Source organism: Pleurodeles waltl, chromosome 10 (genome assembly GCF_031143425.1).
Source record: "Pleurodeles waltl isolate 20211129_DDA chromosome 10, aPleWal1.hap1.20221129, whole genome shotgun sequence".
NCBI lineage: Eukaryota > Metazoa > Chordata > Amphibia > Caudata > Salamandridae > Pleurodeles > Pleurodeles waltl.
The window spans coordinates 851,121,190-851,139,859 of NC_090449.1; the positions used below are offsets into that span (position 1 = coordinate 851,121,190).

An 18,670-nucleotide genomic window follows, 5' to 3' on the forward strand; every position below is an offset into this window, starting at 1 on the left:
GCTTTTATCGCTGGAGCAGGCCTCTAATGGCTAATATAGCCCACAACGGCGAGCTCTAAGACTATAATAGAACACATTTGTTTACATAGATTATCCAAAGACATAATTTTATGAAACATGGGAAGTGCATCCATTTGCAAATGAGAAGTTTTTTGAAGCACAAGTATGTATTGGATGTACAGAAAGCTTGAAAGGCACAAATCTTAAACACGACACTAGCATGAACAGTTTATTCATTATATCTTTAGACTTTGCATCTTTCAAAAACTCATACCTTTTCTCCAATGGCATGAGCTCTTATAAAATCTATTAATAATCCCCTTTTTTCCCTTCTCGATTTATCCATTTTAGAGCCCACGAACCATTGCACACTTTTAAGTTTGCCCCAAGATCACTCTACAAATCATGGTTCAGATTTACAAAGGTTTTGCATCAGGTCTACACTACTTTTTTAAAACAGATTCCATGGAAAATCCTTTTTGTGTTTTTTATTTGCGTTGCTTCCTAAAGAAACATTAAGGATGTCTACTATTAGTTTGTGTCAGGGAGGTGTTCCATTGGTGGTACTTTAGCATTCTCATGCATCCATCCATTGATCTTGATGCAAATCCACACCTACAAAGACTTTTAGACATGGATTTGCGCAAAAATCCTCCACCTCCTAAAGATTGGTGTAACAAGGAGAATTATCTTTATTTTGCCTTTTTATTTCCACATACAAAAAGGAAACAGCCTCAAAGAATAGCTTTTGTGCAGGACGGTAGCCCTTCAAGCACAAAAACTACCATGACCACAATGCACTGCTGTAGCATGGTGCAGAGGTGCCTGCATTGGGGTTAGGCAGCACAAAGGGGCATATTTACACAGAAGTGGCGCAGCGCTGTGCCAAAATTGACAGCACCACCCTACATTACTGCTGAAACACCAGTGTTTCTCCTAGCTCTGGCACTAAATTTAGCTGCGAGCTCCAATGCAGGCTACTTTGCACCATAGTGCAAGGGTGTCTGCTTTGAAGAGAATAATTGTTTAAGGCAGGAAGATGTCCCTTCCTGCACATAAACAATCTACAATGGCAATTTTGTTTCTTCTATGTGTGCTTCAGAATGCAGCACACTCAGAAGTAGCAAATCGCCATTATTAAGTGATTGTTTATGTGCAGGAAGGAACATCTTCCTGCACATAAACAATCATTCATGGTGTTTTGCTCTTTCTATGTGTGCTGAAAAATGCAGCACACGTAGAAAAAGCAAAAACAAGGAGAAATAAAAGTTGTGCCATGCTAGCGCCACCCGTGGGGAGGCGTTAGCTTTTGGTGCCTCCACAGCTTTAAGGATTCTTGTAAATCTGGGGCAGCATCAAAAGCAATGGGTGTTGCAGTGAAGGCCCACAGCAACACCCATTGCATGCCCATCTGCAGCATAAAACTGCATCCAAGGGGCCCATATGTACAAGACGGCGGTAAGCCAGAAAAAGTGGCTTAGGGCTGCCTTGTAAATATGGCACAGTGCACAAAAAGTGACGCTCCAATGGCACTAGGGGCAGGTAAATATGCCCCAAAGTGTGCCAGTGCTTGAAGCAGAACTGTGCCATTTCTTTGAAGACATGATGCAGTTCTGCTCTCTCCAGGTGACTCAATGCAGCTTAGCAGCTTTGATTGCTGTGCTATGGTGTGCCACATGTTCTAAAATAGGCCCCATTTACGTATTCAAGTTTAGTCACTCTTTCTTACCAGGAGGGTATTACTTTGTAAGCTATTATGTTCTTTTACTGTTGTGATTCATACACATTGTAAATTGTTACAGGTTGTGGCGGCTTCATCCACTCAGAGAGTGGCACAATCAGATCTCCACAGTGGCCTCAGATCTACCCCTCAAATAGCAGGTGTATGTGGACAATCCGCTCTCATGAAAGCAAACACCTTGAAATTACTTTTGATAATAACTTCATCATTCCAGATGATGGTGGCCAGTGCCTGGACAGCTATGTGAAGGTATGTAATATGAAAAAAACACTTTCCAAATGTGTAGACAAAGTATTGTTAGTAGTGAATATATATTACATTCATTTACTGGAAATAATAAAAAACAATTATAATGTCATTCATTCAGTACGCTTGCAGTCAGAAAACAATTATTCTATGGAATAATATGATGTTTCTCTTTACTCCAATGTTAATAATGATTACATCTGCCCATGTCTTCAATAAGCACATTATGGGGCTCATTATGAACCCGGCGGTTCAGACTGCCGTGCCGGCGGCGGCAGTAAATACCGCCACCGGCATGGTGGACTGCACTGCCATATTATGTACATGTGCACAGGGAGGGCCGCCTGTGGTGGCCACTGCCAGACTACCACCGACGATGGCAAATATCAATATCCAAAAGGGCAGCGCTGCTCTGGATAATGATCCCTGTTTCCCCCAGCCTTTCTCTGGCGGTTTCACCTGCCAGGGAAAGGCTGAAGGAAGGGGTGCTCCAGGGCCCCCATGCAGTGCTCTGTCGCGCAGGTCACTGCCCGATTTACAGGCAGTGATCTGCGGGATGGGTGCTGCTGCACCCGCTGCACTGAGGCATTGACGACGGCTACATGTGGAGCCGTCTGCAATGTCCTGGTCCTGCATTCTGCTGGGCCGGCGTGCGGAAGCAGCAAAATGTTTGTAATTCGGCCGGCGGAGCCTCAAGGGGGCTGGCGGTCTATGAAAAGACCGCCAGCATTAACACGGCGGGGTTTCCCGCCGTGTTCATAATAAGCCTCTATATAATGGTTATAAAGATATCACAATTGACAAAGAGTTCCATAACCACATTGAGGAACAAGACTGAAGGCCGAGTTCCTTTATAAGGTTATTGGAACTCCAAAACAACTTACAAAACTTACAAATCATGTACAGCAGGGGGTACTTTATCCCATAATACACATGGTCACACAATCACCTTTCCCACAAACCACTTAAAACCTTGGTGTGTAGCTCTTTCATATGAAGGGGTGAGCATGTTTGCAAACTGGAAGAAAAAAATTGGACCTCTAGACTAAAATGAAACACATAAAAACATTTTACATATATGTTACAAAAGGATATTAGAAACAATTTGATACAAGTCAGTTTAAAACAGCTTCAGTTGCTCCAACCATGCAAAAAGATTCTAACATTATTATAATTATCTTAAGAGCGCAAAAAATAAACTTGTTTGTCACTGTAAGCTAGAACAATAGAGCTGTAGGACAAAGTAACATTTCATTTTAGTTGCTTTAAACAGCTGCTCAAATACCTGACTTGCCTTTTACCTTGGCTGCTGGCTTTGGCAGCAGGCATTGTGATATCAGAACTCAACTGTGATAAATTGTTAACTTGACTTCTGATGTATTTTCTTTATAATTGAAGATTGTGTGGCCACAAGTCACTAATTATAAAGAAATTGAAAACAGGAGTTTGTAGAGGGATTGCAGAATCCTATGTATTATAGAAGGGATAAGGAACCCCTTTCCGTACATTATAAGGATATTGTAAGTCACTGAGGACTTTCATAGCCACATAGAGAAAAAAGGCAGAAGGTCAAGTTCCTTTTGAAAGTTATTGAGCACCTAGGTGACTTGTAGCAATCATATCATGTATACCACTGGGCACTTTATCCCATAGAATACATTGTCACAGTCACCTGTCCCACAAACCACTTAAAACCTTACTGTGTAGTTCTTTCATATGAAAGACCAAGCATGTTTGCACACATGAAGAGTAAAAATAAAACCTCTAGTGCAAAAATTAAACATATCAAAAACCTGTTAGATATTTGTGGCAAACAAATACTAGAAACAGTTCAATATAGTTCAGATTTCTTTAAAAACGAAAAGCTGCAGTAGCTCGAAGTGTGTAGAAACTTGGTGAAAGATTCAAGATTTTCTCTATCTAAGGAGTGCAAAAATAAACATATTCTCTCTGCTTGTCATTGTAATCTATTAAAATAGAGCAGAAGAAAGAAAAGCAATGTTCCATTTGATTGCTTTAAATAGCTGCTTCAGTTATGCTCTATGATCTGATCTGCCTTTCACCTTGGCTGCTAGCTCTAGGACAGTCACTGTGATGTCAGAACTCAAGTATACTATAAGGGATAAAGTACCCCCGCCGTACATTATAAGAATATTGCAATTTGCCGAGAAGCTCAATAACCATATAGAGAAGCGAGGCTGAAGGCAGAGTTCCTTTATAAGGTTATGGAACTCCGAGGTGACTTGCAATATCATGTATGGCAGAAGGTACCTTGGGCCAGATGTAGCAAAGAACCAATTTGCGACTTGCAAATTGCGAGTCCCTGCGACTCGCAATTTGCAAGTCGCAAATTGGTATGCAGTACGGTGTCTCAGACACCGACTGCGACTCGCTATGGGGTCACAATGACCCACCTCATCAATATTCATGAGGTGGGTCGCAAATTGCGGCCCCATAGCGAGTATAGGCACTCGCAAACATGGAGGCCTGCTGTCGTCAGCAGACCTCCATGTTCGTGACTGCTTTCAATAAAGCAGTTTTCTTTTTTTTTAAGTGTAGCCCGTTTTCCTTAAAGGAAAACGAGCTGCACTTAAAAAAAAAAACGAAACCTTTAGTTTCGGTCTTTTTTCAGGGCAGGTAGTGGTCCCTTGGACCACTACATACCCTGAAAAAATTGTTTTGGGTCCATTCACAAAGTGGAAGGGGTCCCATAGGGACCCCTTCCAATTTGCGAGTGGGTTACCATCCACTTGAAGTGGATGGTAACTGCGACACCATTTGCGACTGCGTAGGCGGTCGCAAATGGTATTGCATACCACTCAGAATCGCAAATAGGAAGGGAACACCCCTTCCTATTTGCGATTCTGAAATGCATATTGCGAGTCAGTCCCGACTCGCAATATGCATTTCTGCATAGCAAAGAGGCATTTGCGCCTCGCAAACGGCGATTTTTCGTCGTTTGCGAGGCGCAAATCCTTTGCTACATCTGGCCCCTTATCACATATAACACATGGTCTTACCATGAACTTTCCCACAAACCACTTAAAACCTTAGTATGTAGCTCTTTCAGACAGAGAGGGCATGTTTGCAAACATGAACAATAAAAATAGAAGATATAGTACAAAATTAAACACATCAAAAACCTGTTAGCTATTTATTGCATAAAGATATTAGAAACAAATCAATGAAAAACAAAGTTGCAGTAACTCAGAATGTGTCAAAACATGCAGAAGGATTCTATCTTTTCTATATTTATCTAAGCAATGCAAAAAATAAGCATGCTTTTTCTGGTAGTCACTGTAAACTGGAAAAATAAAGCAGAACAGAGAAAAGCAACATTTTATTTTAATTGCATTAAACAACTGCTTTGTGACCTGACCTGGCTTTCACCTGGCTGCTGGCTCTGGCAGCAGGCATTGTGGAATCAGAACTCCACTCTAAAAACTAAAGTGTGACACAAGGTGCCCATTATAAAGAGATCAGAGATGTGCATTTGTACAGGGATTGCAGACTCCCATGTATTATAGCATGATAATTGAAAGAAATTAATAAACCAAAGCTAAGTATTTGATTAGCACTACTGCTTACAGTTTGTTTTGGAACCAGATTTTGATCTAGGAAGCAGGTTTGAACAAGGAATGGGAAGAGCTTTGAATGGCGATGCTTTGAGTATTTTCTTCTCTTTAGTTCATTTTATGGGGGTCATTACGACCCTGGCGGTCTCGTTGCATCCGTACCGAGAGACCCTCATTACGACCTCAGCGGTAGCGCCGCGGTCGCACCGCCGGGGCTGGCGGTTTCCCGACGTTTTAGCCCCGGCGGTGATAATCCGCCAGGGCAGCGCTGCCCTGGGGATTATGACCCCCCTACCGCCAGCCTGTTTCTGGTGGTTTGCACCGCCAGGAAGAGGCTGGCGGTAAGGGGTGTCCTGGGGCCCCTGGGGGCCCCTGCACTGCCCATGCCACTGGCATGGGCAGTGCAGGGGCCCCCTAACAGGGCCCCGGCCAGCTTTTCACTGTCTGCATAGCAGACAGTGAAAAGCGCGACGGGTGCTACTGCACCCGTCGCACGGCCCAACACCGCCGGCTCCATTAGGAGCCGGCTCCTATGTTGCGGCCTCATCCCCGCTGGGCCGGCGGGCGTAAACTTGGTTTGCGCCCGCCGGCCCAGCGGGGATGTCGTAATGGGGTCCGCTGGAGTGGGGCCGCATTGGCGGCCGCACAGCGGTTACCGCTTGGCGGGCGGCGGTAACCGCCCGCCAAGCTCGTAATGACCCCCAATATCTTACCATACAACAATATATAGAAAGACAATGCAGAAATATAAACATCGTACACACTTTAAAAGAAGGGCAAACACAAAACTAAGGGGAGAAGTTTGAAAAAGGTGAACAATTTAGTAACATATTAAGTGTCAGGGGAATAGTGCAGATGGGGAAGGAGGAATGTAACATAGGATGATTATTGGAATGCAGGTTGGAAACATCTTTCTTCCAGCCCTCACAGTCAAGACCAGCTTTGGAAGAGGAAAGCCTGATTTGATGAGCAGTGAATTCCAGTGTGGTCTTGGCATCTGTCTTCGAGGTCTTGTTGAAGGTTTGAGTCCAGAAATGATGTGATGCAGTGTTATATAAACCATGATAGCTTTGAGTTAGGTTCCAATCTCAATTTCTCACAAGTTGTAATATACTTGCATTTTAATAGTGTCTTGTATCGCATGCAGAAGCATTTGTTATAACTGAAGGTTCCTGGAACAACCATAGAGTTGTATAAAGGGTTACAGCAGTTCATATGTAGGGTTTGTAAATGATGTGAGTAAATCATCCCAATCGACAAAGCTGTTTCAGACAATGGACTCCCAGCCCTAACCTGTACCTTTGCTCTAACATTACACTTTGGCCACGTGCTCTGGATTCTGGTAATTGATAGCAGGATGTTAATCAATGTAGAACATGATTTCAGCAGCTACTAAGAGATAACTGTTATCACTCCTGTTTTTCCGGATTGGCTATTTTTTTCTATTTGTGAACAAAAATAATCCAAAAATGAAAAATGATGTAAATGCCAGAGGTGCCTTCACTAGCAGTGTGTAGGTTACATGTGTGATTTCATAGTGGTTCGATGAACAACAGGCAGAGTTTACAATGAAGTATGAGAAATGAGACGCGAGTACAAAGAAAAAGGGGGCGTACTAAAGAGAACAAGGAGAACGTACGGATATTAGATTAACAGTAACTGAAAGCACACAAAAAGAGGGAATTTGGGTATGGGATCTGTAGTATTTGGTACTGTTGTGTGTTATCAGCAGGCTGGTAGCAGTTCTCATTTATTTTTTTTATTTAGATAGTTTTCTATAGTGCTGGCAAGACCCGAGGGTATCAGAGCGCTTTACAACAGTACAGGCAATCAAAAAGAACAAGTTCAAGGAGACGGTTATACATGTAGATTTCATAAGGCCATAAAAGATAAGGTGCAGGCAGTGGTGGGGAAGGGATGGGAGATGGAGTGGCCAGTTCTGTCAACATATACTGAGGTATTTGTCAGTGGTTTTCATACATGCTATTCAGCAGGATAAAAGGAAAATGTGGAAGCTTCTTGAAGAGTGTGTATAGTGCCAATGGTGCACATTACGCCTAATTAGCTGCCATTGACACCTTCTGAAATGACCAATTGGACAAGGGTGAATATTTGTCTTCAATCAAGGTGAAAAGATCTGGATCTAACACACAGTCCAGTGGTTCATCATTGACAACACCAGAAGCAGTAACCTTTAGATCTCATAGCTAGCTTAGTTGTATTTTTGACATGCAGGTAAAGCATGCAAATGGTACATGTGCCTTGTTTGCCGAACGTCAGGATGCAATCAGAAGTAGTTTGGTAGATTGCTGTTGTGTTCACTCTTGATGATTCTGTTTCAGGTGTGGGATGGACCAGTCGAAGCAAATGGTCCCCTGTTAGCAGCTGGATGCGGCACCACTCCACCTCGGCCCGTTGTTGCTCCACAACATGTTGTGACAGTTGTCTTCCAATCCCATGAAAGCGTTGGAGCTGGTTTCTCTGCATCCTTCATTAGCAGTAAGTTCCATCCAAGCTACAGACACAGGAGAATAAACACACCTTCATATCCTTTTCTAGTCAAGCATACACTTAAATGTGCTGTCGAAGCAGACAGCCAAAAACAACTAAAAACAAGCAATTTGAGTTTGCAATTTGTATAAAGAAAATACCCAAGCGTATATCTATGCTCATAATGTATCGAACTCTAGAAAGGTTTTGAGAACGAATTGTCTTACCATAGGTGTAAACCTAGAAGTTACATAAGTGTCTTACAGAAATGTGCATAGCTGGCTTAGGCCCTTATTACAAGACGCCCGGAGCCGTATACCACTCTGGGCAATTACAGATTTTCTTGAGCCTCCTGACCTGGCATTACTGGGCCCTCAATATCGGACCAGGTAATCTAGTTCTCAGAGATACTGGACCCAGAATTTAGAGAGGAGCTGGTGAGGCCGCACGCAACAACTGTGCCCACCCTCCCTTTTCACGTAGCATTGAGGAAACAGTTAACACGCCCTCCCCCCGCCCCCCCACCCCAACACACACACGCTCTGCCTTCAGCTCCTGGACAAACCCACCAACCCACACAATGTGCCATAACAAAACTCTTAGCAGGTGTTAAATAGGAAAATATTTGGGAAAAAACACATGGAACTGGACCCGGTATTCCTGGGTTCATGAATAATTCCCGATTCCTGGGAAATGAACTCATAATCTCTGTATTTTGAGGCAGGATAAAGACAGACGTCAGCGACTGTAGTCCTCATTATCCCTGCTCATGGCACATAAGGGCCTGAGGAATATGTGGGCTTCTTAGGAATGCTACATTCATCATAGCTAAGGTTTTGAAAGCACAGCCTCATCTCACAATCCATTTTCTGTCTGTTGCATTATTGCATTTTTTAATTATTCAGTTCTCTAACAGGGTTGCTCCTTTTTAGCTGTTTTCAACCCTTTTGAATACAATTGTATAAGGTAATCCTTGTTAATTGTGTGTTATTGTTTAAATGGCTCGAAAGCAAACCAAAGCACCAAATAAAGAGGTAAAATGTTTATCAGTTAAGAATTGTGGGAAATTCCCTTGTGGTGAGTCATATCTGTTTCTTCTTTACCATAGGATGTGGAGCCAATTTGACCAGCACGACTGGTCGCATCCTCTCTCCTAATTACCCAAACAAATATGACAACAATTTGAACTGCAATTATTTTGTTGATGCAGGAGCTCACATGTATGTTATCCTCACATTTCAGACCTTTGAACTGGAAGGTAAGTTCAAGCATTGATAGTTCTTTTTGTGGTCTTGACAGTTGTTACTTACCATAATTTCCACTATTGAACAAAGGTATTGGCCTTCTAACTACTTGTTGTGGATAATTTGTGTGAGAAAGTCATCCTTTTTGCCATGATCACCCCCAGTTTTTGACTGATACTGATGGTTAATGACTCTGACTATTCCCTGGGCTCTGCTAACCAGGCCCAGGTGTAGGACAATTAGGCATGATTACAATTTACTCTGAAAACCTACCTGTAAGTTCCTAGTACATGGTAGGGAATGTAGTTTTTGAGGCCCAGTAGATGATGCCAGCCCTTTTAAAATAAAATTATGTCCAAATTCGACTTTAGTATTGAAAGGACTTCCAAAGCCTTAAACTACCTTGTTTGTACATATAAGTCACCCCTAAGATATACCCTGGATGCCCGAAGGGTGAGGTGCATTGTAATAATAAGCAAGGACATTATAAAAGATGTTGTATATGCCCTGGTGAGGGAAAACTGCCAATTTCGTTTTTCCTATTGTAGCACTGCTACCACAATAGGCTAACATGGGAAGACTTTATTAAACTTTAATAAAGTTTCATTTGACAGGATTGAGCTAGAACAGTCATTCACCAATTATAAACTTAATAGTTACAATAAATCCAACAACTTGCCAAGGTTAGACTTATTACAACTATTACAGAAAAGTCGTTTTAGAACTGATTTCCTAAAGTTACCTAAAATCATTCCTGTGTCAGGCTCTCCTGATTGGTCAGCATTTGGCAGGCTGGCCAAGCTGTTCTGATAAGGTGTGAAGTTGCCAGGACTAAGACAAAGAAGACATCTGGTGGGAGGAAATCTGTAGCAGCAGATGCCAGGACAGGAGTGGGCTGGGTAGCCAAACTAGTCTTCAAAGGGAGAAAGACAGGACAGAAACCAGGCCCACCACCACTTCCTGCACACCTGCCAGGTGGGAGACTCTCAAACTGGATTAGGAGAGGAGCTAGAAGGGGAGTGTGGGTGAAAGTTAGCCACACCTGTGGGTGGGCTCAACCAGTCCCAAACCTCTAAGAGAGAGCCATTTCGTATTTTTGTTGAACATTGCTTTCTGGGAAAAAAACATGCCACAATTTTAAGGAAGTTCTCATCACAGAGAGTGGCACTTTGTATCCCATTGGTCAGGGATGCCCTCGGCTTCGCAGCTCTGAAACCTGGATAAATAATAAATATAGGTGAGCTGCCCAACAACATCAGACTACGGCTTAGAAAGAAGAAGAAGAAGAAGAAGGACTGCCCTGCCGAACCCCTGGTCTGCACCCAGATGACATGCACTCTGAAGGACTGAACCTGCTGCACACTCTGGGCTTCAAAAAAGAGGATCTTGCCTAGATTCTAAAGGATTCTGAAGTGGGTTCACTGTAAGCATCAGGTACAAAGGAACTACCAAGAGTCACCAGCAGCAACTCCTGCCAGAAGAGCCCTGCTGACCAGCATTCAGTGCACTTCTAAGGAGTTGATCAGGTGCATTGTGGGAATTGTGGTCCCTGCCCTCCAAGGAGCAATTCAAAGCTTCTCGACGCTTGGCTGGTCTTGTGGGCCTTTCAAGACCCCAAAAGGGTCTTGTGGAAGAAGCTGTAGAGGTTTCGGACCATTTAGAGAATTTTGTGAAAAAGCTCCATAAATTGACAGACTCATCGTCGAGAGTCAAGCCGGCGACGTTAAACCAATACTCAGCCTGAAATGTAGGTTTGCCCCACTGAAGCTCTGGAGCCCTTCGCCATTGATGACACAAACCAAGACCTCCAGAATTTCACTGAGGCTTTGCACTGAAGCAAGCTGCCACTGTTGAACTGCAAGCTGGCCTGCCAAGCAAACTCGCTTGAAGTCGAGAGAAAAAGCTCCCAAAAAGTGACCAAGTGTGAAGGTAAAAACTTGACCGGCCCAACCATTCACTGTACCCGAACTGTGCTCCATTGTGATCATCCAAAAACTTTGACTTGGTCCAGGTCAAGCGCAACCAGATGGCCACAGCGATACTTTTCACTTTTTGGCACTAGAAAGCTCATTTTTACATTTAATCTTCTAAAATTATATCTCCGGTTTTCTAAATTGGATTTTTGTCATTTTGGTAAATATTGTCTATTTTTATAAATTGGTGTTGGATTTTTATTGTGTGTTGTATCTTACATATTGACTGTTTTGTTGATACTAAATGCTTCAGACATCTCTCTACTTAGTTAAGCCTGACAGCTTGTCAGCCAAGCTACCAAGGGTTGAGCAAGGATTAATTTACTGAGACTTTGACTGGACCTTATTTGTGGTTGTGGTGTTATTATTATTAACTATAGATACCTACCTACACCTACTAATAAACCACTTTCCAACAATTTGTGTGTCTCATAATTGTTAAAGACCCATTGTCTCTAGTACATTATTAGAATATATACATATGGTGGGCATTCATTCAGCCACCTGCTCATGATTGGATGGTGTTCTCATTAATCAACGAATCAATAACTTGTAGAGTGCAACTTATCACCTGTGGGATCTCAAGGCACTGTGGCAGGCGTGCTGCTCACTCGAAAAGCCTGGTCTCGAGATCCTTCCTGAACTGCTTCAGCGAGGTGGCCTCTCTGAGGTTGAGTGGGAGTGTGTTCTATGTCTGAGCTGTGAAATAAGAGAAGGATCTGCATCCAGCAGTGCTCTTCCTGATTCTGGGGGTGGTGGTGAGGGCGAGTTTGGAGGATCAGAGCTGCCTGGTGGGGGTTTAGAAGGTCAGGCAGTGGTTGAGGTAGGCCGGTCCTATGTTGTAAAGTGCCTTGTAGGTGTGCATGATTAGCTTGTAGATGATGCATTTTTTGACCGGGAGCCAGTGTAGGTCTCTGAGGTGGGCTGAGATGTGGCTGTGGCGGGGGATGTCCAGGATGAGTCTGACTTGTGTTCTGGATTCCCTGTAGTCTTATTCGGAGCTTCTTTGTGAGGCAGGAGTAGTGTGCATTGCCATAGTCCAGCTTACTGCTGACAAGCTTGTGGATGACCGCCCTTCTTGTATCGGTGGGGATGCACTTGAAAATCTTACGAAGTAGGCGCAGTGTGTAGAAGCAAGATGATGAGATGGCATTGACATGGGAGAGCGTGGAGTCCAGAATGATGCCCAGGTTGCGTGCGTGGTCGGTGGATACATTTCCCGGGGCAGTTGGCCACCAGGAGTTGTCCCAGGTAGAGGGGGGAGCCAATTACGAGGATCTCTGTCTTGTCCTAGTTCAGTTTGAGGCAGCTGATTTCCATCCAGCCGGCGACTGCTCTCAATCCGTAGTGGAAATTTCTCTTGGCTGTTGATGGGTCGGCGGTCAAGGAGAGGATCAGTTGGGTATCGTCAGTGTAGGATACAATGTTTAACCTGTGATGTCTAATGATTTTAGCGAGCGGGCCATGTAGATGTTGAAGAAGGTGAAACTTAGTGAGGATCCCTGGGGTACTCAGCAGCATGCTTCTTTGGGTGCCGAGGTGAACGACAGGAGTCTGACACTCTCGGTTCTTCCATTGAGGAAGGATCAAATCCATAACAGTGCTTTACCACAGATGCCGGCGTTGTGGGGTCTGGTGCAGAGGGCAGAGTGGGAGACTGTGTTGAATGCGGCAGAGAGGTCGAGGAGGATGAGTGTAGCCGTGCCTCTGTGGTCCTGCATGGTGCAGATGTCATTGGTGGCTTTGAGGAGGGCTGTTTTGGTGCTGTGGTTGCTCGTGAATCTGGATTGGGAGGGATCTAGGACCTGGTTTGGTTCAATGAACTCTGTGAGTTGCATGTTGATTCATCCATCTCATCCATCTCACTACCTTGCTTCTCATTCAATGGCTTTCCTCTCTATTTTATGTTTGTCCCACTTGTGAAGCATTTCATCTTTACCACCTACTGACTGGATGATTTATGTATTGGCACAGCTTAGATTCGGGCAACTACTTTTTTCTTTTAGCACTTCATAGGAGTGCACATGTTTTCCTTCAGTCTTCCCGTCTATTGTGTGTGGTGCTTCCCTATTCACAACCACATCCCCACACTCTCTGTGCTGCCCTCCTATACCAGCTCATTCATTGACTCCCCTACTCCTCCAATTCTCACTAAGCTTTTTTTTTTTTAATTAAATCCCTCAATTTCACTCCACCCACTCATCGTCAGTGGAGTTTATATGGCCCATTTTCAGAACTTTTTTTGATTTGTCACTTTTTAATAAAACCTTGAACCTGTCATTTATTACCGGGTTGCTTGTGATGTTCTCTGACATGATGTCAATGATGTCACCTGGTTCGTGCTCTTGGTACAAAGCTCAGCAACCTTGGAATATTACATTACAGCACTCCAGAATGGTCATTTGGGCTGATCCGAGGAACTGGCTTGGGTGTTTTTAATAAAGCTCTTACCTGAACTGGCTTTTCAGATGCAGTATGCATCAATCAGGAACATTTTTCAGTGCTGACGAGCTGGGTCAAACATCTCAATGATTGCTGCTAAATGGAATTGAAGTGGACAACGCTTGCTGAAGGAACTGGGTGAGATGGGTGCTTAACAAGGTGTGATGTGCTTAACAAGTTGTAGCTGGAAAAAAACAGAGCAATCAATTCAGTGTCATTTGGTTGTTCAGTCGGAAATCATATGCTTGCCTCTGAGGCTCTAATTGTGTTAAATACAGCGGTGTGGTGCCGACCTTGGATGGATCGTGGCGTCATGCCAAGAAGCACCTAAGAGGCATTTTTGCCCCTACCCTGGCCCCAAATACCCCTCCCCACACCAAAAATATAAGATTGCTGAGGCTGCTGCCGATGTCCTGGTGGTTTTCACAGGAGCTTGGCCATTTTGTGTGGGGGTTTGCTCTGACCATGAACCTTTGAAAGAGGTCATCATGAAAAAGGGACTTGAATCAATATCATCTAGAATACGTTGATGGATAATTTCCCTTCAAGAGTTTACTTTCAAAGTTGAGCATATTCCTGGAGTCAAAAAATTACTCAGCTCACGTCTGGTAAACATCAATAATGAGTAGGCTGACGAGATTATGGAGGATATATTTGAGGAAACAGTGAGTGTATGCGAGGTAACTGTTGGTGCTGTGACAGTGAATGGAAAGCTAAGTTAAGAAAATTTGGTGTTTTATATGAAGTCACTGAGGCAATAAAGTGTGGAAAAGTCAATTCACTTTCCAGACCCTGGTCCATGATTAAGGACGAGTTGAATGATGACATTATTTTTTATGGTACTAGATGTAGTCCGCCAGAGGGCCTCAGGAACAGACTGATGTAATTAGCTCATGTGCGTCATCTTGGTATTGTTAAAACAAAGGAAAGACTAAGATCCAGCTATTGGTGGCCGGGAATTGACATTGAAGTTGAAAGATGTGTGAGAAGGTAGAGCATAGTACACCTTATTTAAATGTTCTTCTTGAATTATACTCTAAGTGGGTCGAGGTTAGCTGTGTGTTAACATATTGCCAAGTTGCATTATAAAATTTCTTAATGAAGCCTTCAAAAAAGAGAGCTTTCCCAATTCTTTGTTGTTGGACAATGCTCCGCAGTTTTGTTCAGCAGAATTTGAAGATTGCTCAAAAACTTTGGCATTAAACAGCAAAGATATTTCATATATCATAAAAATATAATGGGGCTATTCAAAGGTTAAATAAAACGTTGAAAGAGAGCATTCAGTTAGCTAAGACTGATAATATTGATTGGAGAATTTTTTTATAAGAACGAATCACAGTTTATCACGTCCCCCCTTTCCTCCATGAGGAAATTGCCTTTTGAACTGTTTAAGTATTGTTCTCCAAGTGCATTGCTGAGTCCTGGCTGAATGAAGTGGGGTAAAGGAATTAAATTCAATGGTTTGGGAGAGTGACGTGAGTAAAAACTCTGTATGTAGAAGAAAAGAAAGAAATATTTTAACAGAAATAAGATGGAAAAAGACATTGTGATAAGAAATGGAGGCAGTGTGAAAATTAGAGCTCTGGTTGGATGTACTCAATGGTCCAAATTCACAAAGGTAGTTAAGCTTTTTAAGAACATCAACAAGACTGATGATGGGAGAGTATGGAATCTGAACAGAGCACTGAAAGTGAAAGGTGGTCTAGAAAACATAAGAGCTGAAGAAGAGACTGACTTGTCGGATAGCATAGATAGTTTGACAGGAAAAATATTTTATTTGAGGAGGGGCAACAAAAAATTGGTGGGAGGAGGAGTGGTTGAAGAATTCGCAAAGCTGCTGCTTATCTCTAAGATATTTGTCAGTGAATATCTTGGTTCATGATGTTCTATTGATTATTGCTACTCATGCGTTATTATGTTTTGTTTTATTATGTTTCATTTAAGTTTAAGATATTCTAATCTATGTACTCTTGTGAAGCTAATGATAACTTGTATTTCATTTATGTGTATTAGGTATAGGTCATATGTATTTACTTATGTAACCCTTTTGTTTTGTTATTATGGAGGGAGAAGTGTGATGTTCTGTGACGTGATGTCCATGATGTCACCTGGTTCGTGCTCATTGTTCAAAGCCCAGCAACCTTGGAATGTTATATTACACCATTCCAGAGGGGCTGCGCAAAGTAAGTGGCTGGGCTGATTTGAATAAAGTTCTTACCTTAACTGGCTCCACAGATGTCTTGTGCATTAATAAGGAACACATCATTCATTTTTGTAATAGTGCTTACACACACTTTTGTTTATTTTTTAAATGTACTGCTCCAAGATGTGCATCCTCCATTTTAAAACCGTAAATTTAAAGGTTCCAATGGTCGCTTGTGATGACACTTGCACACATATATGTCATTTTCGGGTTGCTGTAGCATCATGACACAATACATCATCATGCTTGTTATTGTTTTTTTTTTTCTTTTTGCTGATGCTGAACAGCATAGGCACGTAACTATGTTTATGTTCTGGCTTGACAGTGCAGCAGTCGCCAGAGAATTAGTTGACTTTCACTAGCGAGGGGCTTTTGCTCCAGCCGCATGTTGAGAGCCAGGAATACATACTTGATTTAGCAGACGATCTGTGCTTCACAAAAAGTGCTTCCCCTTCACAAAGCTGTTATCATTTTATTTATCCAGCTGCTTGAGCTTTCAGTGCACACACCCAACATTAGAATGGTATTCAAGTGACTTAGATAGCTATTTAATTAACTCTTTGATAGGCAATCCTTCACCAACACCTTTGTGGTTGAAAGGACAAACCTATCACTTGGCCCCTTGACTAGTCCTGGGTGCTCCACTGCTACAGATTATTGCCAGACTCTTAGTTTTCTGAGATTGTGATACAGCCTTGTGCCTCGCCAGAGACCAGGACCCCCTGCAGTACCAAGGCACCGCAATCACCCTCTATCCAGATTACACACCGCCAGTTCTGAAGGCCCGCCACAAGTTTACTCAAGTTAAACGTATCCTCCAAAACCATGGCCTGAAATACAGTTACACGTGAAGACAAATGGTAGACATCGTGTTTTCAGTACCCCTGCTGAGGTGATGCAATTCTGCAAGCAACTTGTGCCTGATGGTATGTCCCTTGGTGATGATTGTCCCCCATACACCCCCCGCCCCCTGGGCACCTCTTTCACCTCGATGCCAAGCTCCACAGGGTCCCGCATGACTTAATTGAGTATCTCACGTGGTCCCAAAGGCACTCCCCAACATGCTGCTGTTTATGTGTCATTTTTTCACTACCCCTGCTTGTTTGTTTTCTGGTTCTCATGCAATCGACCTACCCATTCTTTTAGCAAACCAACAAAAGAATCTTCTATTGTTCTACATTACACTGTTTAATCAGTCCTTGCTCTAATGGGAGTTGTCACTTCCCCAAGTGGTATACCGTTATGTTTGTACCACTGTTTGGCATATGGGTTTTATGGATTCTCTAGTATTTGACATTGGTGGAGTGAGTGGGGCGCTGGGATGCTTATGGGGATGTGTTATTCTCTGTTGAAGCCTTTTTGATACCCTGTTTTATGACATGCCAGACAGCTGCTTTATTTTACTTATATCGCTATCTCAATAGGATCTGTAACTGCACAGATAAATAGTGCTTCGAAATTCAAACTTGCCTGCATGACATGGGACATCTTTCCTATTACAATTCATATTCTCAAGGGGCGGGGGTTGCATCTTAATTCATAATAATGTTCCTTTCAGCCACGTTGGGAGCATCTAAGACACCAAAAGGCATTGTTTGCTAGTTTCATGGAACTTGACTAGTCAGTCTTTGTTTGCTTGTTAATGTCCATGGCCCCAATACCAATTTCCATGAGTTTTTTACTGCCTTATCTACACAGATTGATCAATGTCAGGCTGACCACATTATATTGGGGGGAGACTTCAATATCAAGTCAGCCTGAACTTGACTCTATGGGCTCCTCTAATGTCTCTAAACCACTCTCCTTGCGCACCCTGACAAACCTACTCAATACCCTGCTATGGACAGACGTATGGCAACGAAGATAGCCATCCAGGCGTGATTACACTTTTTTACTCTGCTCCACATAATATATGGACACATATTGATCACTGGTACATGTCTTGTGGAACGCTACTATGGCTTGATGCTATTACACATCTCCCCAGCATGCTCTCAGATCATGCCCATGTTCTCATGACACTGAGTGTGCCTTGTGGTGCACCCATGACACGGCACTGGTGCTTTCCTGAAAATGCATTACATAATACAGTTTTTCAATCAGAAGTCCAGGCCTTGTGGAGTATTTTGCCACTAATACTGGCTCCGTATTCGAGCATTCTACCCTGGGAGGTACTATGTAAGGCTTACATAAAATTAGTCTACTGCAAAACATGCAGAAGTCCCATGAAGTATTTGGAATGATCTCGCCAAACTGGAGGGGAAACTACGCAACATTGAACAGGGTGACAGAACCTCTGCACAAATGGACCATCTTAATGGCAGGGCGGCTCTGTTATGTGAGTTCCAGGATCACACCAAATGTGAAGTCACCTACCTGGGTAAATATACCAAAGCACACAGAAATGGTGAGGGCGAGCATTCAGGCCGAACACTGGCTCATCTCCTGCAGCCTCCTTATCGTGCCACATATGTGACCCTCTTACAATGGCCCAATGGCACAGACACGACTGATGGTGCCATTATCCTACTGGACTTCACAACATATTATTAATCCCTCTACACGTTGCGTGCGAATGCCGATGAGACAGCACTTGCTAATTACCTATCAGAAACAGCCATGGTATGGCTTGAGCTTGATCAACAACAGTTCTAAGCTGTTCCAATCACTTGCACGGAAATATCACAGGCCATGGATGCCTTGAGTGGTTCTAAAGCTCCAGGACTAGATGGATTTTCGGGGCATTTTTATAAAGC

General features: G+C 43.1%; 1 protein-coding gene across 1 annotated transcript in view; it reads left to right on the forward strand.

Annotated features, from left to right (window-relative positions):
* CUBN (cubilin) overlaps window positions 1-18,670 on the forward strand; it is a 1,111,275-nt gene that overhangs the window by 797,404 nt on the left and 295,201 nt on the right. Inside the window, exons 54-56 of the mRNA XM_069211549.1 lie at window positions 1,803-1,990; window positions 7,905-8,061; window positions 9,161-9,310. Of these exons, the coding sequence (XP_069067650.1) occupies window positions 1,803-1,990; window positions 7,905-8,061; window positions 9,161-9,310 (495 nt within the window). The remainder of the gene's footprint in view (window positions 1-1,802; window positions 1,991-7,904; window positions 8,062-9,160; window positions 9,311-18,670) is intronic.